Genomic DNA, 27,893 nt, shown 5'->3' on the forward strand with positions numbered 1-27,893 from the left:
ACATCTTTCACAATAAGCTTTTTAAAAGTATAATGAAAAAAATTTAACAGGCAATAATAATTTTAACAGACCATTGTATGCAAAAAAAAAAAAAAATAAAAAAATAAAAATAAAAATTAAAAAAAAAAATTAAAAAAAAAAAAAAAAAAAAAAAACCAACAAAAATCTTTAGATGTACAAAAGATAATATGTGAATCATATGACGCTTTCTGCAGGATAAAAGTACAAAGTGTGAATTTCATAAGATAATCAAAAAAATAGTTTTTTCAGGATTTACGTTAAATTCCAGATTTTCGCAATGATGTAAAACATTTAAAAGCGAGAAAAATTAAATCATCATCGTGAGTAATGATTCTTAATAATATTTTGCTGAATTATTGAATGTATTAATCAGAGAGTTCGTTTTTTTCCCTCAAATTTATACATAAATTTATTCACAAAAAGTGAATGGGATTGGGCAGCAGGCATAGCCTATTTTAGCCCTCTCCCCACAACAAGGTTCATGTGATAGTTCGTATATCTTTAACGGATTTCTTTAAACATTGCACATTAATTAAATTCAAATTTATATTTAATCCGTTTCGAGTACCAGAATTTAGAGAACACAAATATATATGGGATAAAAAAACTTTAAAGATAAATTTCGGTGAAATTGAAATTCTAAGGTCAGTGTAATTTAAATCTGATATCCCCTTTGCCAAGTTTTCAAGGTTAAAATTGAATGCAGTAATTTTGGACGATCGTCTTAATTAGAGTGTCACATGTTATTTCATCATTTTCTGGGCTCACTCATACTTAAAATCAAGGGCATAAAATTTAACCTGTACAAATCTCTAATGGTTATGCCATACTAGTAAAGCCAATGCTTTTAAGGCACTGAAAATTAAAAAAATATAAATAGATAGGCTTGAAAAATAACAGCTTGAAATATATGTTGAAAATCGACTGCTTGAAAATTATCAATTTGAATATATACACATGTACTTGCAAAATTGAAATATGATTGGAATATCTTGAAACTTACTACTAAAAAAATGTAAGTTTTATAATATTATCGATTAAAATAAGATTTCAGTAATTACGTATATATAATTTTAAAAACTACAAAACAATAACAATATGCACTCCGTACAGCAACAAAGGTTTCTTGGTGTAAATCTTTTTTCTATTACTGATCTTTGTAAGAACTAATGAGTCCCGTGAGGAAATTTTCCCTGAAGACTTAAGTTTTACAGATTATTCATTAAAAAGTCAAGAGGCTTATGTTTGATCCGAATTACCCAAACATGATTTAATGATTTATTTAGCTTAAACCGCATAGGGGCAATTCCAGAGTCAAGGTTCTCTTTGTACATGTAATACATATATCAAAGAATTCACGCTGTACTATTTTTTCTTCCGGTATTTATGATTTTTTTTTTTTTAAATATGATGCAAGACTTTTATTTATGATAAGATATTTTAATAAAATCTTTCTTTTATTGCACAACCTGAATGTAAGGTGTAATATATTTTAGGGTCGTTTTCTTTTAAAATAGGAATAAATATCATTTACTCTTAAACCCCCTTAAGAGGAGAACTGTTTACATGTATTTTAATTTTGAAAGTTTCCCAGGCCTTCTTAAATTGAAATATTTCAAAGTGTCCTATAACAGCTAAACAATTTAGCATATCAATAGGACTATTACTAGTGTACAGTAAAACTCGGTTAAAAAAATCGCTTAAGCTTATAAGGATATTTTGGTTATGGTTATAAGAAAATTTTCATGAATCAGAGGGCTTTGCATTATGTTTTTATACGGATATATATATATATATATATATATATATATATATATATATATATATATATATATATATATATATATATATATATATATATATATATATATATATATATATATATATACACACACACATCGATCGACGTCCCAATGACTTACTTATAACCAGTTAAGTTTTAAAATTCCAAAATCACTTACATTTAAACTATTCAACCAAGTAACCCAAAGATAGAGTGAACACTAATCTTATCAGACTTAGCAGCATAAAGTACATGATTTTCAAATTCATAAATTAAAATCGTACATATATAATGATATTAATTTTAGTATTGTTTAAAGTTAAGCTTTAAAAAAAGTTATTTTCAAGAGTATTTCCAATATATTTTGTTCGTAGTGAAATATGTTTGAAATCAAAGTAGTAATTAACTAAAATTTTATTTCACCCCAAAATGAGGAAGGGCGGTATGTACTAAACATACATTTAAATAGAACGTGATCAGTATTCAAAAAATAATTTCGAAGACAAGGACGAGTCTTGCGTGTCGTATGATTGAGCAGTTTTCAACAAAAACGCCTATCCTGTGAATAAATACAACGTTAGAAAAAGTACGAACACATGGAGAGAGAGACATCGATCTATTTGATTGGACAATGCTGGAATAAGGAAGAAGACGAAAGATATGAAATACGGGCACTGAAGTGTAACCATTCTATTCAATAATGAATGGAAGTTTTAGGTTTACATGTTTCAGAAACACTCTTTTAATAAGATCGTGTTTATGTTACAAAAATATGTCTGAATTCTTCAAATGAAATTGTTTATTTATGGTCCCAAAAAGTGGCACCTTCATTTTGCATCACGAGCTGCGGTGCATACATATTTATATGCATTTATTATGTAATTTTTTACCCCTTACATTGAACTTACATTAAGTGATAAATTTTAGATAAAGTCCGGTATCATTTGATATTGCTTTTCATAAAAAAATGTTCAGAATATTTTGACCATATCTTGAAATTCTATAACACTTGAAAGCTCTCGAGTAGAAGATTAAAAGCATTCTCTAAAAATTTCATATATCAAAATAAAAAAAAAAGTCATTTAATTGTGATAAATTTTATAGAATTAATTTATATATTCTTTCAAAAATCAGAGATTTTTTGAAATAATATGTCCCCCTCCTCATTATTTTCCCTTTCCTAACTTCATTCAACCCCACAGCCTTGTCGAAAGAGATTTCCAAGAACCATCTCATAGAACCCGAAGAACAAATTTAAAGTATTTCAGAATCGAGATAAAAATATTCTTCAACCCAGGAACAGAATTGGGAAAAATAATCAATTATTCCTATTGGAAAATTTTTGCCAACATTAAGAACATCTGAACCAGGAAGAAAATTAATCCTTCTATAGACTTTAAACAGGCTTAACTAAACAGTGCCGTTGTTTTCAATAGCTGTTACCAATCCTTTGATCAACGTTTAAATGGAATAATTACGCCGCACTTCACATTGAAAATAGATTTTTTTCTTCTCCCTCGATACTTGAGTGATTTTTAATAGAACTGCAGAACGCTTAAATATTTATATAAACTTTGCATGGTTGCTAAAAACCTTGAATTACCCGGTACGTATAGACGTTTATAGTAAGGCACATATATCGTAGTCAATTTATTCATATGTAAGTTTAAAATTATGTACGAATAATCAAATTCACATAGCAGGGTCTGTAGTCACAGAAATCTCGAGTTCAATAGGGTTGCAAAAATTAATCTTTGAGATCTCGAATTAAAACAAAAATTTACTGACGTACTCTTTTTGTTGTAAATTTCGGATTTCGATCGCCAGACACCAAAATTCAACGGAATAATGTACTAGTGTCTCCGGTATTGCTGTGTAATCTCTCGGAGAAACTTCACTCAACTCTTTTGAATTACCTATATCGTTTTGTTTTGAACATATTTTATTGTCTATATTCCTATTACCTATATTCACTACATAGTACACATGCATTAATATGGCAAGGAGTACAGATTTAAATATTATAGTGAATAAACTTTTCACTTAAATATTATCTTCTTTTCTTTTTTTTCCCCTCCAAATATTTTCTAAGTTCGTTTCATTCATAAATTAATTCATTCATATTTCATCAGAATATTCAAGATATTTTTCTGTCACTTTATTTTAAACTCTGATTTAATTTCAATTTTATTTTCATTATCATATTATGCAATGGATCTAGAGAAACAAAATTTTCTATATTTCTTTGTCGATTTCATAATTCAAACATTTTATCTTACACTGCATTGATACAATGAACAAATTACTTAAACCAAAGAAAATTTTCTATGGTTATGCGATGAGATCTATTCCCTTTCAAGCATACTCCTTTCTTATTAAAAGTTAATGCGTCTTCAATGTTCAAATATAATATATTTTCTCTAAAAATATTTCATAATCTCTCTAACATGTTTAATAAGCTTGTTTAGACGGTATACGCCTCACGGCTTGGTGCCTTCTAGTTTGAAACCCGCTATGTCTGAGATTCTGCGTACACTTTTCATTTTTAAAATCAGTCATTTTTTCTGCGATCACTTGAACTGCAGGTCTTTTATCCGCTGATGGATCCATGCACCATAAAATAAGATTTTTAGTTGATTCAGTCATATTGACCTCTTGGCATTTGTTTAAGACTTCGTTCATTCCAATTGGGTCGACTTTGCTGGTAAACAAATCAAGGGTCATCATTCTCTGATTGTCGAAACATCGAGTATTGAGCAACATTTCGTAAATCAGAAGACCAAGTGCATACACGTCTGCACAGGCAACGTATATTTCCCCTCTCAGAACATCCGGTGACAAGTATGCAAAATCACCTACACCGATAGACTCCTTGTCCATGGGGAAATTAGCACAACGTGGAAGACATCCGCCTGTTAATTTCACATTCCCATCAAAGTCTACCTGCAAGAACAATAAGAAAAATTTCTGTAACAATATTGATTCCAAAATGCGAACAACATTTTACTTTTGTCCTCTATTTGTTTCATTATTATTCTTTATTAACGTTCACTAATTCTTATGGTAAATAAAAACATACTGTAATTGTGTTTTGACACAGTTCCATGTGGACAAGCTTTTTACTGTGTAGATATTCCAGGCCTTGAACAACCTCCTCCAGAATTCTTGGAATCTCTACTCGAAGATTGCAAAAGGACGATTCTTTATATATCTTTAGACTTCGTAGGTGATCCATGTAAACAAATGCAGGGATTGGGGAGTCGGAATGGTGAATGCCCAAAAACTTTGCTACACATGGATGATCCAGGAAGCTGAAGGAAGAACAAACAAAAATATTTTATTTAAAGAGACTATTCAATTCTTTCCTCTTTAAAACATAATTACACTTGACAAATTGCAAAGGAATGATTAGACGGCTTGGGGAAAAGTTTCAAAGATGCTTGTACATGTTCTCCCTATCACATATTTGTGCTTAAGAAACTGCAAAGGAACAAAGCGATTACCAATATTTAAGTGTTTACCGTAATTTAGTGACTTCTGCAAAGGTTTCAGAGATTCCAGCCAGTGGAAGATAGACTTTAATGATAATTGCTTCATCGCATTTCTCATCCTCGTCGTACAAACTTGCGTTTTGTAGAGCAGTCCAAACCCCCCTCTGGATACGTCTGTCTCCCCGGGAATTGTTTGAACAACTAAGAATGATGGTTGAACATCGAAAATCACCAGAATCTCCATAATCGTTATACTCGTCTCGAAGACGAATCTCCCTTCCCATAAAATCGTCCACGTAAATTTGGCCAGTTCCATACTCCAAGAGTTGATGTTTCAAAGTTTCTAATCCTTCCATCATCTTTTCGTATGTTTCTCTAGATTCATTGACATTGACGCGGCAATGTGATATATGGTCTAGTAATTCTTCATTTGCTTGAATCATAGCAGGGATATTCTCTTCTATAACTTCGAGTAATTCTCTTGGACGATCAAATATTTCGGAAACAAAGTTGAGGAGTTGATTTTCTTCGCCCTTTTCGGGATGCAAAAATCTTTGAAGAAACTTTTCCGAGACAAGCTTAGCGGCATTGAGAGGATCTTTCCTAAACGCTTCTGTTTTCCTGTTCCATTTCGCAAATTCATAAGATTCGTATAAACTAGAATGTCGAAGTGTTTTTGCCAAAGTATTGAATGGATGCAAAAATTTGCCAATCAATTTGACCGGTAATGGCTGTGCATGTAACGCTCCAAAATCATAGTCCCCACATCGTCCAAGCTTTATTGAGAGTAGGGATGATTTTCTCCGAGTTTTTAAATCATAATATTCTTCCGATGAGACACTATCGGAATCGGAGTGTAATTCACCTTCGATAGAAACTAAATCACTCTGTAAAAGATGAAGTTCCGATTTGATTTGATTAAACATTTCCTGCTCGACTTTTTGACATTTTTTATTATCCTCTTCCCACTTGGTGAATTCATCAGTTATCCTATTCAGAAGCATATCGTGAATTTTTTGTTTGACCTCGGGCCAAGGGTCATCATCTCGAATATTTATTAAATCATGGTTCAACCAATGAACAAGTCGAAAGTGTGTGGCTGGTTGGTTCAGGACAATTTCAAATGCTTGACAAATTTCTTTAACACTTGTGTCTATATGTGCCTTCTGATCTTTTAGGACTCCCTCTGACTTTAGTCGTAAACTTTGAAGCTTTTCGTGAACATGCTTCATTTTCCCCTTTAAATGCTGCTCATTATCATCCACAGATTTCACAATAGTTTTAAGATGATGAACACTTCGTACTAAGACTGTTTCCATCCACCTAGAATAAGAGAAATTATTTGATGACGCATACATTTTTTGTTTAGTGTGTCTTTCTCATGAGATTCAGACATTAGCTGTAATACGAATTTGTATACAAAAATATTTTTGGGGACATTTTTGAAGATCTTTTCAACCAACATATGAAGACTCCGGTACAATTTAACAAGAGACTTACTTGTATGTGGCTTTGATTCTTTTATCAGTTGCCTTGGCAACTAACTCTTTCAAACCCTCTAGAAAAAGTCTGTAATCCTTTGTGATGTAGTCAGTGTCGACAGACAGTTCCTGTTTGGCACGTTTTGTGGAGAACCGGATGACGCTGGACCTAACCAGTCCGGGCCAGTAGTTCTCCAGCTTCCGGACCGCGTACTCATACACTTGGTCTTGCTCGTCTTTCTTAACATTGTCCCATAAATTACAGACAAATATTGCACATTTTGGATCAAACAACGTTCCAGCATCGTCTGATTTCTTCTTTTGCTTGTCTAAGATAACTTTGAGTAAATTTCCTAGCTGTTAAAATTGAAAGAAAGACAGTTGTGAGAACAGTGAATGACGAATACGATGTCTACATACATTTGGTACATGAAATGGTATTACCTCATCTTGAATGGCATTGCCAAGTAAATATTAACTTGTATGTCTTTCACATAGTAGATTCAAAATAACACAATGATAATTATATATAACATTATGCATTATTACTAAAAGTAATATAAATTATGTATTGTTACTGAAATTATTAGACATACTCGGTCTTCGTCGACACCTCCGGCATTGTCAGACTTGATGACGTAAATGAACCCCATGATGTGGTGTTGTGAGACAAACTGTGTGATGACGGAATCCATCGCAGAATTTTCTCCGATTCCCGGAGAGTCCACCAAAACAATCCCGCTCTGTGTTAAAAATTACAATTATAATGCATCAGTTTGTTTAGATAGTGACTGAGACTGTGAGATTTATCCTTGAAAATGAAATAAAGAAATGTTTGAATATTAAAAAAAGTTAAGATGTGATGAAAGTACGGGTCATGCATCAAAGATGTGATGTCATGCATCATCTAGGTAATACGTATTTTTATTTTCTTATATTTTATTGTATGGTCTTCAGGAAGTTTTTTGCAATATCATCACTGCGATTTAAAAAAAACGCTTCCTTCCTTCTTACCTTCAATATCGCCATTGGTAAAGATAGCTGAACCTCGCTTATTCTGGACATTTTTTCCCTGTTGTCTAAGTCCGTTTCATATATTTTATTCCACAACTTTTCCTTCATTTCCCCTTTATGGATATCCTCTATTTCTTCTGCCTCCCCGTTCATATGAACGATACGTGCCGATCGGTTCCTACCGTAGGAAATTTTTGTGATGACAGAGGTACAAGGGTTATGGTGGACAGGTAATATGTCCTCCCCGAAAAGGAGATTCAGGAAACTTGACTTACCGGCGGAAGTTTCACCTGAAGTATAGGGAATAAAAATTCAAAATATTTCTATTATTAGATTTCCCTAAAGTACTAAAACTGTATCTACAGATTACAGATGAAAACGTTAATTCACTGAGTAAAGCATAAAACGAAATATTCTGCAGTTTATATATAAATAAATTATATCATATTCTCGGAACAATTTCCCTGCGACAAATTGTTCCCTTGTAAGACATTTATTTGATTGTGTCTTCAGGTCAAATTAACCGTTTTATAAAATGAGAATATCTTCAACCATGTCAGATACATACATGTATGTTATGGAATCCTTATCTACACAATTTTGTTTTAAGAAATTCTTCTTGCAAAGAGAAAAGGATCAAAATTACTGTGAAAGAGAACACAGGTACTTGACGTTTTAAATATTTTCTTAATAATAATAATAATAATAATAATTCTAGATACTATAAAATTGAATAGCCGAACACAAACATGTGTAAATACAGTGTACATGTACATGCTAACTGAAAGTTGGTTAGTTCAATATTTGTCATTCTTCGAGTAAATATGTGTTTTAAAAGAAGTTGAACATTTGATCCCAGAGTTCATCTGCTAATATTTTATTAATGCAGCCTCAATAAGAAAACATCTTCATGAGATTAAAGTTGCTAAAAATTCCTAATTGACATGAATATGAGGAAAATGATTTTTGCACATAAAAAGACCTCCACTACTATGTAAACTTAAGGAAAATAATCATTCTGACTATGTCAATGTGTAGTACCTATTAATAGAAAAAAAAGAAACCTGCAACAAAATTGGACCGCTTACTTGTAGTCACTTTCTACAATTATGTATTAAACCAATGAGATTTCTCACTGAGTGTGTTTGGGGATATAAATAAAAAACATTGTACTTTTGTGTACAATGACAATGAACTTTATTCTCATAACTGAAAAACTGTGTAGAGACTACACAATACGTACAAGGAGGACATACAATATATTAGGGATGTCAATTTTGTCCATAATTCATATTCGAATATTCAATGTAAGTATTCGAATATATTCAAATATTCGATAAAATAAATAAAATCTGGTATATTTGAAATATGCATCATCCTAATCTCGTGAAAGGTTTAGCGTACATGTAGGTAAATTGGAAGTGAAATTGTAAGAAGACTTTTGCAGTTGTACAGTAAGGAATTCCATTTGATATTTGTCAATGTCTGAGATAAATCAATGATTTAAATGTAGAAAAGTATAATTTTAACAACTGATACATGTGTATTTATAGAAGTTCCAACTGAGGAATCAGTCGTCTTACACCAAAAGCAAGATAGTCGTATACTGTTCAGATGTCAATACATGTAATCAATTATAATTATCAACCTAATAAGGGATATGATTATTATCTTTGATACAATGATTTTAAAATATAGAAGGATATTTCCATGGATAATTTTCCTAGGTAATTAAGTAATTTCCCGATAATGAATAATATGTTGACGGTGCGACCATTCGGGCGAGCGCAATTGTTCACTTAATTTTAAGATCCGCCTCTTCAAACCGCACGAGACATTTGGAACGTCTAGACTGTGACCTCACATGACGTCGTATATTAGCTGCATTTCCATGAACGAAGTTTGAAAAGTGCAAAAATTTTAACAAAGAACATTTAATCTTCTATCTGTATGCAATATCCATTAAATTAAGGTGAGTTTATTTTTAGTGAATTTTTAGTTGTTGTTACCGCGCGAACGAAGTTAGCAGCGAGAACAACAAGTGATGTATTGTGGGGGAAAATCTATAAGCCCGTTATCTGAAACAACCGGAAGCCCGTGAAGTCAAGTACACAAAAAATGCATACGTCATTTTTACTTTCGCTTTTAACTTGCAGCCGAGCTATCGACAATCATTCATTTGAAAGTGATCAGGCTATGTGTAAATATCTTCAATGGCAGAATCGGTAACAGGGTTTAGATTAGAAAGTAGAGACGAAAAGTGTATACGAGGTTGGGTTTTGTCAGAGGAAATCCTTCAGCAATTCATTGAACAGTTGAAGTACTTTCAATCAGCACGGGATGTCAATATGTGTCGTGGTAAGTATAAGATTTGTTTTAAAAGATTAGTATTTTTCCGGACGGAAATGTTAATTTTATGAAATATGCCCATATCTTCGAAACATGTAATCTATTTAATAGACTAACTTATAGTAAGTTACATGTTATCAATAAATGACATTTTCATATTAGATCTATTTAAACTTTCTAAGCCCGTTGCAAATTTACGAATTATTTTCTTTTAAGAAAATTAATTACGGAGAGGAAATATAGACTTTAAAAAGTTCTATGGAAAGTTTTTAACTTTAAAAACTAATTTATAATTCAGTTTTTAAAAAGAGACCTTTATTTAAAAAATTAAACAGACATAAAAAATGCACATATTATTTTTTCAGAAATTCATATCCAAATAAGGGGGATGTATCATATTCTATCAGAAAGATAGATTCCTTATTTCCAAATCAGGGCCCGTTCAGGCATCACAAACAACAAGCATTCATGATTATACATGTACAATTACATGTACAAACAGCACAGACTAATTTTATGTATACTAAATAATATAAACTCAGAGAAAAAAAGGGGAAGGGTTGAGAGTCACCCAAAAAATTCTTGAAATCACCTACTGATTTCAAAGGAAATAGTTCATATTGCCCTATGTATGCATGACATTGTTCAAACCAGAAATATGACAATCTTGTTATATCAAGATCAAGTACTGAGTAAGAGGCCCGTGATTTCAATGACACCGTATATAGAACCGAGTCTGAGGCCCGTAACTTCACCAACTCCCTATACATGTATAGAACTGAGTCTGAGGCCCGTGACTTCACCGACACCCTATATAGAACTGAGTCTGAGGCCCGTGACGTACTTCACCGACACCTTATAGAGAACTGTGTCTAAGGCCCGTGACTTCACCGACACCCTATATAGAACTGAGTCTGAGGCCCGTGACATCACCGACACCCTATATAGAACTGAGTATGAGGCCCGTGACTACACCAACACCCTATATAGAAGTATAATAGAACTGAGTCTGAGGCCCGTGACTTCACTGACACCCTATATAGAACTGAGTCTGAGGCCCGTGACTTCACCGACACCCTATATAGAACTGAGTCTGAGGTCCGTGACATCACCGACACCCTATATAAAACTGAGTATGAGGCCCGTGACTTCACCGACACCCTATATAGAAGTATAATAGAACTGAGTCTGAGCCCGTGACTTCAACGAAACCCTATATAGAACTGAGTCTGAGGCCCGTGACTTCACCGACACCCTATATAGAAATGAGTATGACACCCATGACTTCATCGACACCCCATATAGTATTGAGTATGAGGCCCATGACTTCACCCTATATAGAACTGAGTCTGAGGCCCGTGACTTCAACGACATCCTATATAAAACAGAGTCTGAGGCCCTTGACTTCACCGACATCCTATATAGAACTGGGTCTGAGACCCGTGACTTCACCGAAACCCTATATAGAACTGAGTCTGAGACCCGTGACTTCACTTACACCCTATATAGAACTGAGTATGAGGCCCGTGACTTCACCGACACCCTATATAGAACTGAGTCTGAGGCCCGTGACTTCACCGACACCCTATATAGAAGTATTATAGAAGAACTGAGTCTGAGGCCCGTGACTTCAACGACACCCTATATAGAACTGAGTCTGAGACCCATGACTTCACCGAAACCCTATATAGAACTGAGTCTGAGACCCGTGACTTCACTGACACCCTTTATAGTAATGAGTATGAGGCCCATGACTTCATCGACAACCCATATAGTATTGAGTATGAGGCCCATGACTTCACCGACACCCTATATAGAACTGAGTCTGAGACCCATGACTTCACCAAAACCCTATATAGAACTGAGTCTGAGACCCATGACTTCACCGACACCTTATATAGAACTGAGTCTGAGGCCCATGACTTCACTGACACCCTATATAGTAATGAGTATGAGGCCCATGACTTCATCGACAACCCATATAGTATTGAGTATGAGGCCCATGACTTCACCGACACCCTATATAGAACTGAGTCTGAGACCCATGACTTCACCGACACCTTATATAGAACTGAGTCTGAGGCTCATGACTTCACCGACACCCTATATAGAACTGAGTCTGAGGCCTGTGACTTCAGCAACACCCTATATAGTACTGAGTCTGAGCCTCTTGGCTTAACTGACACCCTATAGAACCACTATGGACAGTCAAAGTTGTGCATAATTAGGAATATTTAGGAAAAATCTTCTCAAGAACAGCAAAAGCCATGATGAGTCATATTTTTATGGAAGCATCCTCAGATAGTGTAAATTCAAGTTTGTTGAAATCAGGACTCCCGGGGGTAGGGTGGGGCCACTATGGACTATCAAAGTTTTACATAGAAATATATAGGAAACATCTTTAAAAATCTTCTTCTCAAGAACAGCAAAGCCCTGATTGATCATATTTATGTGGAAGCATCCTCAGGTAGTGTAGATTCTATTTTGTTCAAATCATGACCACCGTGGGTAGGGTGGGGCCACAATGGAGGATCAAAGTCTTAAATAGAAATATATAGAGGAAAATATCTACTTCTGAAGAACTGTAAAGTCATGATTAGTCATTTTGATATGGAAGCATCATCAGGTAGTGTAGATTCAAGTTTGTTAAAATGCTGACCCCCGGGGATAGAGTTGGGCCATAATGGGGGATCGTAAATTTTACATAGGAACATATAGGAAAATATCTTCTCAAGAACTGAAAATCATGTTTAGTGATTTTGATATGAAAGCATCCTTAGGTAGTGTAAATTCAACTTTGTTCAAATGATAACCCCTGGGGGTAGGGTGGGGCCCAATGGGGGGTCAAAAGTTTTACATAAGAACATATAGAAAAAATATTTCTTCTCAAGAACAGAAAAGCTATGTTTAGTGATATTGATATGGAAGCATCCTCAGGTAGTGTAGATTTAAGTTTGTTCAAATGTTGACCCCTGGGATAGGGAGGAGCCACAATGGGGGATCAAATTTTTACAAAGGAATATATGGGAAAAATATTTTAAAATCTTTTCAAGTACAACAAGCCATTTGTTATATTGATATGACATCAGGTAGTTTAAAATTCAAGCCCCCCGTAATCTTTTCAATACTGAACTGATTTGTGCTTTTGCCTAGCCAGTGTGCTCAGGTGAGCAATGTGGCCCATGGGCCTCTTGTTTTTTTGGTCATGGGGGCCTTGATTTTGCATTAGAAAGAAAGAGGAATCCTTCATTTAGGAGTATTTAACGAGTTTTCTAATACAGTATTTCAACACCTTTTCAGGTCAATATATACCAGATACCACACTTGTACAGTTCTGGAGAATAACATACTAATGAGAAGCTGTTGAGAGAATATCCAGTGTAAGTGTTTCTTTTTCTTTATTTGTCTATCACCATCCCCCTGGGTAAAGAATATGGTAGTTATTGGGGTCTGTTTGTCCTATCATGAGCCAGAATTATGTAATCTCCAGCAGCTTGATTTTGTAATATTAGTTTAAAACTCAGCATTGGTATTTCTTATCACTAGTAGATGACTTAAAGTGCTTTTTGTGCAAAAATGAAAGTTCATTCTCAAAGAATTAATATTGAAAGTAAGTTCATTAATGATTGTCATATTGGAAATATATGTTGGGTCCACAATTGGTGATCAAAGCCACATGGGAATAATGAACAAAATCTGCTGATGAAGAATAGCAATGCCATACTGACTCAGGTGAGAGTTTGGCCCATGGGCCTCTAAGTTATAATGTTAACAATGTAATTATTCAGGTGTCAATTTGAAAAAAAAAATGCAGACAAATTTATTTATACCAGATATTTAATTTAATTTAATATTTACATGTATTACACATTTTTATAAACATTTTCAGTTTAGGCATGCACATCTTAAATCAATGTCTTAATGAAGAAGGCCATATATTCCTTGGTCTGTGTTTGGGAACTGGAATGCCAATTAATAGAAGAGGCAGAGAAAAGATCAGTCAACAAACAGAAATGTCTATGAAGAAGGCCAAAAGAAAACAAAACAATTGAAATGCATACATGTATTGCATGCTGGTATTACTGTATAAGTACTAATTATCTGCAATCTTAATGTCACATTTAATGCATTGCTGATGCATGTAGTTACAATAAACATAACTGGTGTTATATTTGAAATTTAAGAATTTGTTTAATTGTTACCATATGTGCAAGTTAAAGTGAATTCTATTTAACTATAAATTTTAAAGAATTTAAATGACAATTAATCGGTAATCATTTCTTATATATTTTTGGGTCACCTGAGTTACTCAGGTGACCTATTGCTATCTCTTTTCGTCCGTCGCTGTGCGGCGTGTCATCCATCGGTCGTAAACTTTTGAACATTTTCAGCTTCTTCTCTGGAACCAGTGAACCAATTTCAACCAATTTTGGCATATAGCATCTATGGATGAAGGGGAACAAAAATTGTGAAATTTGTGGCTCCTGCCCCCCTGGGGCCTGAGGGGTGGAGCCAAAACCATCAAAATTAATGCAATCTTTAAAAATCTCCTTTACTCCTGGGTATTATTTAAACAAATTAAATACATAGTTATGATAAGCAAGGTTGCCTCTTCCAAAATCGTGAAATTCATGGCCCCTGGATCAGGGGTTCTGGTGTTAGGGTGGGGCTCTATTGATTATAAAGTGAAAATGTTCTAATTTTTTAAAGATCTTGTTCTCTACACCTGGGTATTATTTAAACAAACTAAGTACATTGTTATGATAAGCAAGGATGTCTCTTCCAAAATTGTGAAATTCATGGCCCCAGGGACAGGGGTTCTGGTGCTAGGGTGGGGCTATATAGATCCTATAGTGAAGGTGCATTATTTCTTTGAAAATCTTCTTTTCTGCCCCTGTGTATTATTTAAACAAACTAAGTAAATTGTTATGATACGCAAGGATGCCTCTTCCAAAATTGTGAATTTCATGACCCCAGGTTCAAGGGTTCTGGTGAAGGGGGGGGGGGGGGGTTCAATTGATTATAAAGTGAAAAAGCAAGAGTGCTTCTTCCAGATTAATGAATTTCATGACCCCAGTGGGTCAGATGTGCTGGTGTAAGTGTGGGGCTGTTGATAATATAGTGAAAATGCATTAATTCTATTAAATAATCCTGTTTTGCTACTTAATGATAAACAGATAAGCAAAGTGATTAGGTATACATATGGTCCCAGGGTCAGAGGCTCTGGTGTTTGGTGTTTCTCGGGGGGGGGGGGGGGGGGGCTCTATTGATAATTTAGTGAATCTGTAGTAAAATTGCATTATTTCTTTAAAAATCTTCTCCGCACCTAGGCATATCTGAGGCAAACAGAGTAAAGTTTTTATAAAGAAGGGTATTTTTACCAGATTTTTGAACATCTGGACCATTTGGTTAAATGTTCTGGTCCTGGCCAGGGCTCTATTAATTTGTATTCTACTGAGAGGAGTTATTCCCTTTTGCCATTTACTTTTGATAATTAATCACTGTAAATAATGTACTTGAAAGGTAAATAGTATAAGAGAATTATGCAAGAATTTTTATTGTCTCAAAAAGTACTTTCATAGTTTTAATGATCAGGTTGTAAGTAGTAGATAAATAAAAATGAGTCAAGAATAACTTGTCTTATTAAATGTTCATCAAAGACCAAGAGAGGCCAATGTAAGAGATATCAACAAGGGATTAAAATAGTTCAGAAGCATTGATAATTTGTTAATATACTGTATATGGTGATAGTGATAAATGGGGAACAGATTAGGACCTAATTTATGAACTGTTAATGAAAAGTAAGACTAATTATTTTGTTTATCCTGATCACCCTATTTTTCTTGCTTTTGGGCAACAAAGCTTTATCTTTCAGTTCATTTTATACTCGATGCATCCTTTAAATTGTTGTATTACACTCAGGTGACCGTTAAGGCCCTTGGGCCTCTTGTTTTTTTAATAATGGCTAATTTTATTATACATAGATGAACATGATGAAATTGCATTGTTGTACATTTAAAACAAAGTAAATGACTACAAACTGACAAAAAAGTGTGAATTTGTGTGTACATTTGTTCACTATTGTAATGAATATTTCTGCTCTGATAATGTGGATTGTTATGTTTATTTCATGGAATACAGTGTAAATGAAGTCACAGGCATATTTCTTAGTACTAGTACTATATATGTAGGGATGTCAATGAAGTCACGGGCCTCAAACTTAGTGGAAAATAGGGTGTCGGTGAAGTCACAGGCCTCAGACTCAGTTCTACATAGGGTGTTGGTGAAATCATGGGCCTCATACTCAGTACTCTGTCGGTGAAGTCACGGGCCACAGACTCAGTTCTATATAGGGTGTCGGTGAAGTCACGGGCCTCAGACTCAATACTGTATAGGGTGTTGGTGAAGTCACGGGCATCATACTCAGTTCTATATAGGGTGTCGGTGAAGTCACGGGCCTCATACTCAGCTCTATATAGGGTGTTGGTGAAGTCACGGGCCTCATACTCAGCTCTATTTAGGGTGTTGGTGAAGTCACGGGCCTCATACTTAGTTCTTTATAGGGTGTCGATGAAGTCACGGGCCTCAGACTCAATAATATATAGGGTGTTGGTGAAGTCACGGGCCTCATACTCAGCTCTATATAGGGTGTCGGTGAAGTCACGGGCCTCATACTCAGCTCTATATAGGGTGTTGGTGAAGCCATGGGCCTCATACTCAGCTCTATTTAGGGTGTCGGTGAAGTCACGGGCCTCAGACTCAATACTATATAGGGTGTTGGTGAATTCACGGGCATCATACTCAGTTCTATATAGGGTGTCGGTGAAGTCACGGGCCTCTGACTCAATACTATATAGGGTGTTGGTGAAGTCACGGGCCTCAGACTCAATACTATATAGGGTGTTGGTGAAGTCACGGGCATCATACTCAGCTCTATATAGGGTGTCAGTGAAGCCATGGGCCTCATACTCAGCTCTATTTAGGGTGTTGGTGAAGTCACGGGCCTCATACTTAGTTCTTTATAGGGTGTCGATGAAGTCACGGGCCTCAGACTCAATACTATATAGGGTGATGGTGAAGTCAGGGGAATAAGACTCAATACTATATAGGGTGTTGGTGAAGTCACGGGCCTCATACTCAGCTCTATATAGGGTGTTGGTGAAGTCACGGGCCTCATACTCAGCTCTATATAGGGTGTCGGTGAAGCCATGGGCCTCATACTCAGCTCTATTTAGGGTGTTGGTGAAGTCACGGGCCTCATACTTAGTTCTTTATAGGGTGTCGATGAAGTAACGGGCCTCAGATTCAATACTATATATAGGGTGTTGGTGAAGTCACGGGAATAAGACTCGATACTATATAGGGTGTTGGTGAAGTCACGGGCCTCATACTCAGCTCTATATAGGGTGTTGGTGAAGTCACGGGCCTCATACTCAGCTCTATTTAGGGTGTTGGTGAAGTCACGGGCCTCATACTTAGTTCTTTATAGGGTGTCGATGAAGTCACGGGCCTCAGACTCAATAATATATATAGGGTGTTGGTGAAGTCACGGGCATCATACTCAGCTCTATATAGGGTGTCGGTGAAGTCACGGGCCTCATACTCAGCTCTATATAGGGTGTTGGTGAAGTCACGGGCCTCATACGTAGTTCTTTATAGGGTGTTGGTGAAGTCACGGGCCTCAGACTCAATACTAAAAAGGGTGTCGGTGAAGTCACGGGCCTCATACTCAGCTCTACATAGGTTGTCGGTGAAGTCACGAGCCTCATACTCAGCTCTATATAGGGTGTTGGTGAAGTCACGGGCATCATACTCAGCTCTATATAGGGTGTCAGTGAAGCCATGGGCCTCATACTCAGCTCTATTTAGGGTGTTGGTGAAGTCACGGGCCTCATACTTAGTTCTTTATAGGGTGTCGATGAAGTAACGGGCCTCAGATTCAATACTATATATAGGGTGTTGGTGAAGTCACGGGCATCATACTCAGCTCTATATAGGGTGTCGGTGAAGTCACGGGCCTCATACTCAGCTCTATATAGGGTGTTGGTGAAGTCACGGGCCTCATACGTAGTTCTTTATAGGGTGTTGGTGAAGTCACGGGCCTCAGACTCAATACTAAAAAGGGTGTCGGTGAAGTCACGGGCCTCATACTCAGCTCTACATAGGTTGTCGGTGAAGTCACGAGCCTCATACTCAGCTCTATATAGGGTGTTGGTGAAGTCACGGGCATCATACTCAGCTCTATATAGGGTGTCAGTGAAGCCATGGGCCTCATACTCAGCTCTATTTAGGGTGTTGGTGAAGTCACGGGCCTCATACTTAGTTCTTTATAGGGTGTCGATGAAGTCATGGGCCTCAGACTCAATACTATATAGGGTGATGGTGAAGTCAGGGGAATAAGACTCGATACTATATAGGGTGTTGGTGAAGTCACGGGCCTCATACTCAGCTCTATATAGGGTGTTGGTGAAGTCACGGGCCTCATACTCAGCTCTATATAGGGTGTCGGTGAAGCCATGGGCCTCATACTCAGCTCTATTTAGGGTGTTGGTGAAGTCACGGGCCTCATACTTAGTTCTTTATAGGGTGTCGATGAAGTAACGGGCCTCAGATTCAATACTATATATAGGGTGTTGGTGAAGTCACGGGCATCATACTCAGCTCTATATAGGGTGTCGGTGAAGTCACGGGCCTCATACTCAGCTCTATATAGGGTGTTGGTGAAGTCACGGGCCTCATACGTAGTTCTTTATAGGGTGTTGGTGAAGTCACGGGCCTCAGACTCAATACTAAAAAGGGTGTCGGTGAAGTCACGGGCCTCATACTCAGCTCTACATAGGTTGTCGGTGAAGTCACGAGCCTCATACTCAGCTCTATATAGGGTGTTGGTGAAGCCATGGGCCTCATACTCAGCTCTATTTAGGGTGTCAGTGAAGTCACGGGCCTCAGACTCAATACTATATAGGGTGTTGGTGAAGTCACGGGCATCATACTCAATTCTATATAGGGTGTCGGTGAAGTCACGGGCCTCATACGTAGTTCTTTATAGGGTGTTGGTGAAGTCACGGGCCTCAGACTCAATACTAAAAAGGGTGTCGGTGAAGTCACGGGCCTCATACTCAGCTCTACATAGGTTGTCGGTGAAGTCACGAGCCTCATACTCAGCTCTATATAGGGTGTTGGTGAAGTCACGGGCATCATACTCAGCTCTATATAGGGTGTCAGTGAAGCCATGGGCCTCATACTCAGCTCTATTTAGGGTGTTGGTGAAGTCACGGGCCTCATACTTAGTTCTTTATAGGGTGTCGATGAAGTAACGGGCCTCAGATTCAATACTATATATAGGGTGTTGGTGAAGTCACGGGCATCATACTCAGCTCTATATAGGGTGTCGGTGAAGTCACGGGCCTCATACTCAGCTCTATATAGGGTGTTGGTGAAGTCACGGGCCTCATACGTAGTTCTTTATAGGGTGTTGGTGAAGTCACGGGCCTCAGACTCAATACTAAAAAGGGTGTCGGTGAAGTCACGGGCCTCATACTCAGCTCTACATAGGTTGTCGGTGAAGTCACGAGCCTCATACTCAGCTCTATATAGGGTGTTGGTGAAGTCACGGGCATCATACTCAGCTCTATATAGGGTGTCAGTGAAGCCATGGGCCTCATACTCAGCTCTATTTAGGGTGTTGGTGAAGTCACGGGCCTCATACTTAGTTCTTTATAGGGTGTCGATGAAGTCACGGGCCTCAGACTCAATACTATATAGGGTGATGGTGAAGTCAGGGGAATAAGACTCGATACTATATAGGGTGTTGGTGAAGTCACGGGCCTCATACTCAGCTCTATATAGGGTGTTGGTGAAGTCACGGGCCTCATACTCAGCTCTATATAGGGTGTCGGTGAAGCCATGGGCCTCATACTCAGCTCTATTTAGGGTGTTGGTGAAGTCACGGGCCTCATACTTAGTTCTTTATAGGGTGTCGATGAAGTAACGGGCCTCAGATTCAATACTATATATAGGGTGTTGGTGAAGTCACGGGCATCATACTCAGCTCTATATAGGGTGTCGGTGAAGTCACGGGCCTCATACTCAGCTCTATATAGGGTGTTGGTGAAGTCACGGGCCTCATACGTAGTTCTTTATAGGGTGTTGGTGAAGTCACGGGCCTCAGACTCAATACTAAAAAGGGTGTCGGTGAAGTCACGGGCCTCATACTCAGCTCTACATAGGTTGTCGGTGAAGTCACGAGCCTCATACTCAGCTCTATATAGGGTGTTGGTGAAGCCATGGGCCTCATACTCAGCTCTATTTAGGGTGTCAGTGAAGTCACGGGCCTCAGACTCAATACTATATAGGGTGTTGGTGAAGTCACGGGCATCATACTCAGTTCTATATAGGGTGTCGGTGAAGTCACGGGCCTCTGACTCAATACTATATAGGGTGTCGGTGAAGTCACGGGCCTCTGATTCAATACTATATAGGGTGTTGGTGAAGTCACGGGCCTCATACTTAGTTCTTTATAGGGTGTCGATGAATTCACGGGCTGTATATGCATAATTACGTTAGCTCTAGACCTTAGAAAATTGGGTTTACTATAAATATATACGTTCTTTATTTTTGCGAATGTCAAAATTCATTAAATTCATAAAAAAGACAGTAAGTTAGGCTAATTTTTTGACTGTTTATCAATACGTTAAGAAGGTACACATAAACGGCTTACGTATCAAAATGTGTGTTTACAATCGAAATCACGGGCTTCCCAACATTGAGTTCACGGGCTTATAGACTCTCCCGTATTGTGGGTCCAGAATTACTGCGGAAAGAAATTCTATTGAATGAATGTGCTGTAGTCCGAATTTTCTCTTCGCCCAGGCGTTGTCGTTAGAGCTCGCAGTGACGAGCGGCACTTCGCGCCGCTAGCTGCGTTCGCTATAAAATTCAGGATTATGTACAACCCTAGATAATCAAGTAATTTACACATTTATTCTGAAATTGCGCCCTTAACAATATTAATTACATGCTAATTCTATCAGACATTCATTCAATGATCAATTAGATTTACCTGGAAGTACACGTGTTACTTCTTTTAGACATTCTAAGAAGGTTTTCATTTTGTTGTCGTCGATTCTAGATCCGATCGTATTTAACTAATAAAAGCTATGAAAGTGCGTTTTGTATTATACATATAGCATTATTGTATAATTCCTTAACACATTACTCAAAACATAATAATTTAGTAGATCAATAAGATAAGAAAGTAGTGAAAGAAATCAGGCTATCGAAATTGACCGCTAGTAAATTAAACAGGAATGATTTCAGCAATCAAAATTTATTAATCATAGTACCTCTTTTAATGAGTTCTGAAACGAAAGGTACACGAATTTTGTAGCAGACAGAATTTTGAAAAAAATATACTTTTAATCACAATTTTTTTTATATTAAATTGAAAATAAATGAATCTAGACACTAATCTCGCTGCCTTGGCTAGCCTTACCTGACACAACAACCATGCATTCTCCTGTTTTGACTTGCGAGATCCTTTGGTTGAAGTCAATTTCGAAACTTTTCGTCGCCCCCTCTGTTATCAGGAGTTCCTCTAACGCTGCGCTCCCCCGCTTGTGTTGTTGGCTAGGAACCTCTTGCACTTCAAATTTCTTTAATGTCCTCTGAATTGTTTTTAACAGTTCAAGTATTTTCTGTCGTTTTCGCTCATCTTCCCGAGAAAACTCCATGAGTTTATCAATGGTCTACAAAAAGCGAAAATCAAAACAGTTATATACGTACATGATAATTACACTTGTTATTTTATTATGTATATTATGTATTATTATATTATAAAAAATGTTTTAGCTATAAATGAGTAACTACATTGTTATGAATTATTTAGTATCTGATGAGTACATTACATTATTTGCTACACCAATTGTTTGTATTCTAGTTGTGTTCTACTGTATTATCATGCTTATTATTATGTTCTGTATAGACCTTTACCAATTACTGTAATTGTGTTTGTGCCAATAAAATATTTGATTTTTTGATAAATTATATTTTCCAGGTATAAGATTGTTAAATATGAGTGCCAATACATCAAACTTGGTGTACAGATTTCGGAGTTTATCTTGGAGTTCACATATATTAAAAATTTGTTCCACCGATATAGGCCACACGTTCTTGTGGACAGGGTCTCCCCGCCCCGCGAATATACACCCTGGGTCCAAGGATATCTTTATTCGTCTTTTTTCATAAATTAATCTTCTAGTACACATTTACAATACACAAATCAAAAAAAAAAAAAAAAAAAAAAAAAAAAAAATAACGTAGAATTATCGTTTTATTAAAAAATCATACCCGCGGTATTTTATAATTCCGCGTTATGATTTACTCTAAAGCAAAATGTTTTTTGGACATAGAGAAAATTACGTAGTATAAAGGTGTAAGTATTGAGTTTATTTATATCATTTTTAGCATAGGGTACCCGGCATTTACCCCAAATGAAAAATGTTCAAAGACAAAGAATTATTGATGAACAGAAATCACCAAAAGAAATCATGCAAGTAAATTGTTTAATCAATTAATTTATCTTGGCCTCTAAATTTAAAAAAAAGTATAATTGAATTGATTACAAGTTAAGTAGACGCCGTAGAATTCTAAGGGCAGATTACTCTCAGTGCATAATAATACCACAGAATGAGAACTCTTCAGGGTGAAGTGTATAGAGGGTTCTTAAATCAAATCATTAAAATGCGATGATAAATGAATAACAAGAGGCTTAAGGGCCTTAACGGTCACCTGAGTATAATGTAATGATCCACAGATTTAAACAAAATAAGCTGATAAATAAAGCTTTGTTGCCCAAAAGCAAGAGAAATAGGATGATCAGGGATCGGCAACATATTAATTTAGTTCTCAATAAGAAATCTTCAATTTGATCATTTATTTGCCTATACTTTCCCCATTTGTCACTATCCTCATGCGGACTAAACAAAACAATAGTTCTAGGGCACTATTAGTTAACACAATCTCCCTCGCATTGGCCTCTCTTGATCTTTAAAGATTATTTATTGTACAAAGATATGGTAATTTGTCCCATTTTCATCTATCTATTATTTAAAAGTTTACCTGACCATTAAAAACTATGAAGGTACTTTTGTATTAAATATAAACTTTCTTGTATAATTCTGTTATTCAATTGACCTTTTAAGTTACATTATTTAGAGTGATTAACTATTATAGGTGAATAGCAAAGGGGAATAACTTCTTTCAGTAGAAATAAATAAATTGACCAAAGGGTACAGAATTTCAAAATTTGGTAAAAACATCCCTGCTTATTACAACTTTATATACTCTATTTGCCTCCTACATGCCCAAGAGCAGAGAAGATTTTAAAGGAAGTAATCAATTTTCACTATAGATTCAATATAGCCCCACCCTAATACCAATGCCCCTGACCGGGGGGCAAGATATTCACAATTTTGGAAGAGGCACTCTCGCTCATCATAACCATGTACTTAGTATGTTTCCTTAAAAAAATGGGCAAAAAATCTTATTCTCTTCCCCTGTATAAAAAGCAGATAAACTAGGTGCATGGTTATGATGATCAAGAGTACCTCTTCCAAATTTGTGAAATGTGTGGCCTCAGGGTGAATGGTTCTGCGGTCAAATTATGCATTTTCACTATACGATCAATAGAGCCCCACCCTAACATCAGAACCCCTGACCCAAGGGCCATGAAATTCATAATTTTAGAAGAGGCACCCTTCTTTATTATAACTATCTACTTCATACATCGGCTTAATACCTAGGAGCAGAGGAGAAGATTTTCAAAGAATTAATGCATTTTCACTATATTATCAATAGAGCCCCGCCCTAACACCAGAACCCCTGACCCAGGGGCCATGAAATTCACAATTTTAAAAGAGGCTCCCCTCATCATCATAACTATGTACTTAGTTCATCGGCTTAATACCCAGGAGCAGAGGAGAAGATTTTTAAAGAATTAATGCATTTTCACTATATAATCATTAGAGCCCCACCCTAGTGCCAGAACCCCTCACCCTGGGGACATGAATTTCACAATTTTGGTAGAGGAGTCAATGCTTATTACAATCATGCCAACAGTTTTACTGCTTGATGTCCAGGAGTAAAGAAGGAGATTTTTAAAGGTTGCTTTAATTTTAGTGGATTTGGCCCTACCCCTCAGGCCCGGGGGGGGGGGGGGCAGGGACCATGAAATTCACAAATTTTGTCCCCCTTCACCCATAGATGCTATATGCCAAAATTGATGGAAATTGGTTGAGTGTTTTCAGAGAAGAAGCTGAAAATGTTCAAATGTTAACGCACGTCGCACGACGCACGATGCACGCCGACGGACGAAAACGGATAGCAATAGGTCACCTGAGTAAACTCAGGTGACCTAAAAACGATACGAAATTATAATGATATTCAAAAATCTCCGCACGTTACAACAAAGTTGAATAGACGTGGATATTTTTAAATTTTAAAAAGCCAAAAATATTTAATTTCAACAAGGATGTGATTAATTCCTCTTATTGAGTCGCGTTTAAAAGATTACGTAAAATTCTGTTAAAAGTTGTTAAATCCTCAGACGTCTGCCATTAAATTAAAACTGGTTTTTGTGGGCGATGATTTTTTTTTTTTTTTACAAAATGAGTAAATTCAGTAAATCCACACTATTATTTAACCAGGTACTTTGACCCTTAAATTCGTCCTTAAGTTACGTTGGGAGGTTTAAATCTTTACAAGGATAATGCGGCAGACTTTTGTGTAAAATAATGGACTTCTTCACAATTATACCCGATGATTGTTAAAATGTCATCATGTTCCAACAGTATTATGTTCAAAGTCGGTTAAAATCACCAACGATCCGCGAAAGAAATTGTCTTGGTTAACATAGAGGTGTCTTGAAAACTATGCATATAATGTATTACCTTTGAAACATAACAATAAATAGAAACTTTGAATACAAAAGAAACCAAGATTATTAAATAAAAAGGGGATTTTAGCGTAAATTATGATCCACAGTTTAAAGTACTTTTTTAAAAACAAATTGCAGGCTAAATTCAATGGATTTTCATTCTAGCATGGAAGTAAATCTTAATTGAAATTATTTCCAATTTGTTCATAAGCAACTGTTTCTGTAAGTCTGTATTATAGACAAGTCCAGTGCTCTCAGATTAATTGACCTTATTTATTTTTTTTAAATTGATAACTGAGAGTGGGTTAATATTAAAATTTCATGACTATGTAGGTGGAACAAATTCCAATAGGTATAGAAGAAGGGATGTAAACAAGCCATCGATTTGTGAATGCTCTTAAGATGTATTAGAATTTTTAAAGTTCAACCTCATATTCCTTAACTCTTTAGGTAGTTAAGTAGATACACAAACATTTCCTCATTAAATATTTATTGTTTACTTTGAACACACATTGGGCGATATTACATTACTACATCTACAAATTGCTATATTGTGATTTTAAATATAATCTTTCTGGCAATATAGAGCTTTGGGATCATTTATTTAACATAACATACTGAAGAAATGAATGGCTTTGTTGAAGAAACTTAAACTGAAGGTTTAACAAACTGCAGCTTAAATTTTTACGTCATTGTTGTATGTAAATGCATCATCATAATGTTCAAAATATTTGCAGGTTTCATTTTTGATAGATATTTTAGATAAATACTACTGCCTTACCCTTAATTTTATATTTCACCTTTATTTCTTATGATGCAGAGAAAATTTTACCAATACAGAGGCAGCTTAATAGGAATTTTCTCTCCTCTTTGACATGCACTGAGCATTCCTTCATTTAGAAGCTATGTGAGTTTGGTCTATTTCAGGGCTGAGACATGGCTGTAGCCCCCCCCCCCCCCCATTAATTTTTCCGATATATTGAATACTATTGAAAACATAGCTACCATTGGCATATGCTTGTGCCCCCTAAATTATAAGGTTTGATGCCCCCCTCCTTTTTTGCTTGTCAAGGAATTTTTGGTAGTTGATAGTGTCCCCCCACAACTAAAAATGTATGGTCGTGCCCCCCCCCCCTCTCAAACTGAAATTGCTTCCTACGGGCCTGTGAGGTCAGAACATGCAAGCACCAATAACTGTACAGATAACATAATGACATTGCTACATGTACGTATTAACAATCTGAATCTCTGACACAGTTCCCCTCACCTGTGTTTTGAAGTTGCCTTTTTCCTTTTCTATATGCATGATCAGCCTCTCTTTGATGCTATCTAGGTCAGACAGTCCCCGCAGATTGACGTCCAGGGCGTCCCCGATGTCGAAAGCATCGTCAATATCATCACAGTCTTCTACATCCTCCACTGTATAATGCACCGTGTCCTCGCGAATTGTAATAGCGTAATCTCTTCTAGACATTGTGGTTTTTATTCTTTTCGCTGATAAATTTTTTTCCCCACGATTTTCTTTTACATAATTCCGGATATTAAATGAATTCAAACAACATGTGGAGGTCTACGACATAATAGCCCCGTACACGAATCGTTCTGAATATCACATCCCATTCGTCCAGACTTTTGAATTCCTTCCTACCTGGACGAAAGAAAGTAAAATATATCTGTTTAAAAGGAAGTAAAAGGATACATGCAGCATTAATGAAAAAATTAATAGCTTAGAGCTTATATAATACCCCCAGTCGGTCTTCTTTTAGAAAACTACCGATATCGTTCCGCTCCAATAATTACCGACACTAGAAGGGCCATCTCTATCTAATTTGATAAAAATAACTACAGATACCTGGAATGTTTTTGTTTTGGGTACCAGTCATGGTTACGTGCCAGTTAAGGATCGTTAGTTTCCACTTTTCGGAGAATTAAGAATAGTTAAAAATAGATAACACAGAAAGGTGTGGAATTTCCAGAGAGTGGGTTTGCTCGCTTTTTAGTCTGAAGAAGGTTTGAATTTTTTAAAGTTTTAATAAAACTCTCTTTGCAATACTGAAACTGTAGTGAAAAATTTCTCTGTTAATAATCAAATTAAAGCTCTCTAAATTCCTGCATCAGGGAATATACCAGTATAATAAAAATTATGTTCTCATATTTGAGAATGTACACTACTTTTATGTATGAATATAATTAATACATGAATAAAAGATCAAAGATATCAGTATTATTACCTATTCGGACTGGCATGTTTAGTATATGATTCTAAATCTGCAGCTTAAAGAAAGAAGCAGTTGCACAGAAAAACACCAAGTATGTAAGGAATAAATCGATATTTTAAAAAAGAAGGGAGTGAGGGGGAATTCGAGCCAAATGTTTCTTAACTAAGGAAAGTAAATTTAAAAAGAAAGAAAGAAAACAAAACATAGTTCAATACTTACGACTGATTCTTCCAAACTTCATTTATATACGAAAGAATTACATACATGCAGTACACAACTAAATCGCACAAAGAACTGTACAAGACCACAAGAGAAGCTTCTTTTGTGAAGATTTTAAATGCATTCAATGTGTCTTTCAGACGATTTCGCCAGTTATCTTATTGATCTATATCCGTTTTGTGACTCAGTCAAGAATCACCACAAGGGCTTTAATTAATCACTATAAGGCATCATGAGTGAAAGATTTTGTAGTGATCTAATATATAATATACCTTTTTTTTAAGATAAAATCAAATAAAATGAAACCAGTAGGGATCGATGTTTGAAACTGAAAGTAGAATACTATTGTAATGCGATCCTCAACCTCAAGTTAATGGATTA

The 27,893-nt window shown here is 36.1% G+C and overlaps 1 protein-coding gene and 1 long non-coding RNA gene across 2 annotated transcripts; one reads left to right on the forward strand and one right to left on the reverse strand.

The window, feature by feature from the left end:
* Positions 1-3,997: 3,997 nt before the first annotated feature.
* Positions 3,998-26,690, reverse strand: LOC133195892 (uncharacterized). The gene is made up of 8 exons (XM_061331870.1): positions 26,342-26,690; positions 21,634-21,886; positions 7,791-8,080; positions 7,373-7,519; positions 6,796-7,133; positions 5,326-6,618; positions 4,884-5,115; positions 3,998-4,747 (listed from the first exon to the last, which is right to left on the reverse strand). The coding sequence occupies exons 1-8, from the start codon at positions 26,546-26,548 to the stop codon at positions 4,256-4,258; spliced, it is 3,252 nt and encodes a 1,083-aa protein (XP_061187854.1). The 5' UTR covers positions 26,549-26,690; the 3' UTR covers positions 3,998-4,255.
* LOC133194804 (uncharacterized) lies at positions 9,891-14,819 on the forward strand. The gene is made up of 3 exons (XR_009722180.1): positions 9,891-10,148; positions 13,440-13,519; positions 14,029-14,819. It is a non-coding gene; the product is annotated as an uncharacterized LOC133194804 (long non-coding RNA).
* Positions 26,691-27,893: the final 1,203 nt, after the last annotated feature.

This window comes from Saccostrea echinata, unplaced genomic scaffold (genome assembly GCF_033153115.1).
Source record: "Saccostrea echinata isolate AGI-Se365-2 ecotype Australia unplaced genomic scaffold, CSIRO_AGI_Sech_v1 ptg000029l, whole genome shotgun sequence".
Taxonomy (NCBI): domain Eukaryota; kingdom Metazoa; phylum Mollusca; class Bivalvia; order Ostreida; family Ostreidae; genus Saccostrea; species Saccostrea echinata.

What these genes read in the sequence shown, in the direction of transcription:
- LOC133195892 (XM_061331870.1), bottom strand. Translation starts at nt 26,548, where the DNA reads ATGTCTAGAAGAGATTACGCTATTACAATTCGCGAGGACACGGTGCAT. An exon ending in TACCAATGGCGATATTGAAG is followed by an intron (nt 7,520 to 7,790) that starts GTAAGAAGGAAG and finishes TTTTTAACACAG; the next exon opens with AGCGGGATTGTTTTGGTGGA. An exon ending in GAGGTGTCGACGAAGACCGA is followed by an intron (nt 7,134 to 7,372) that starts GTATGTCTAATA and finishes CAATTTTAACAG; the next exon opens with CTAGGAAATTTACTCAAAGT.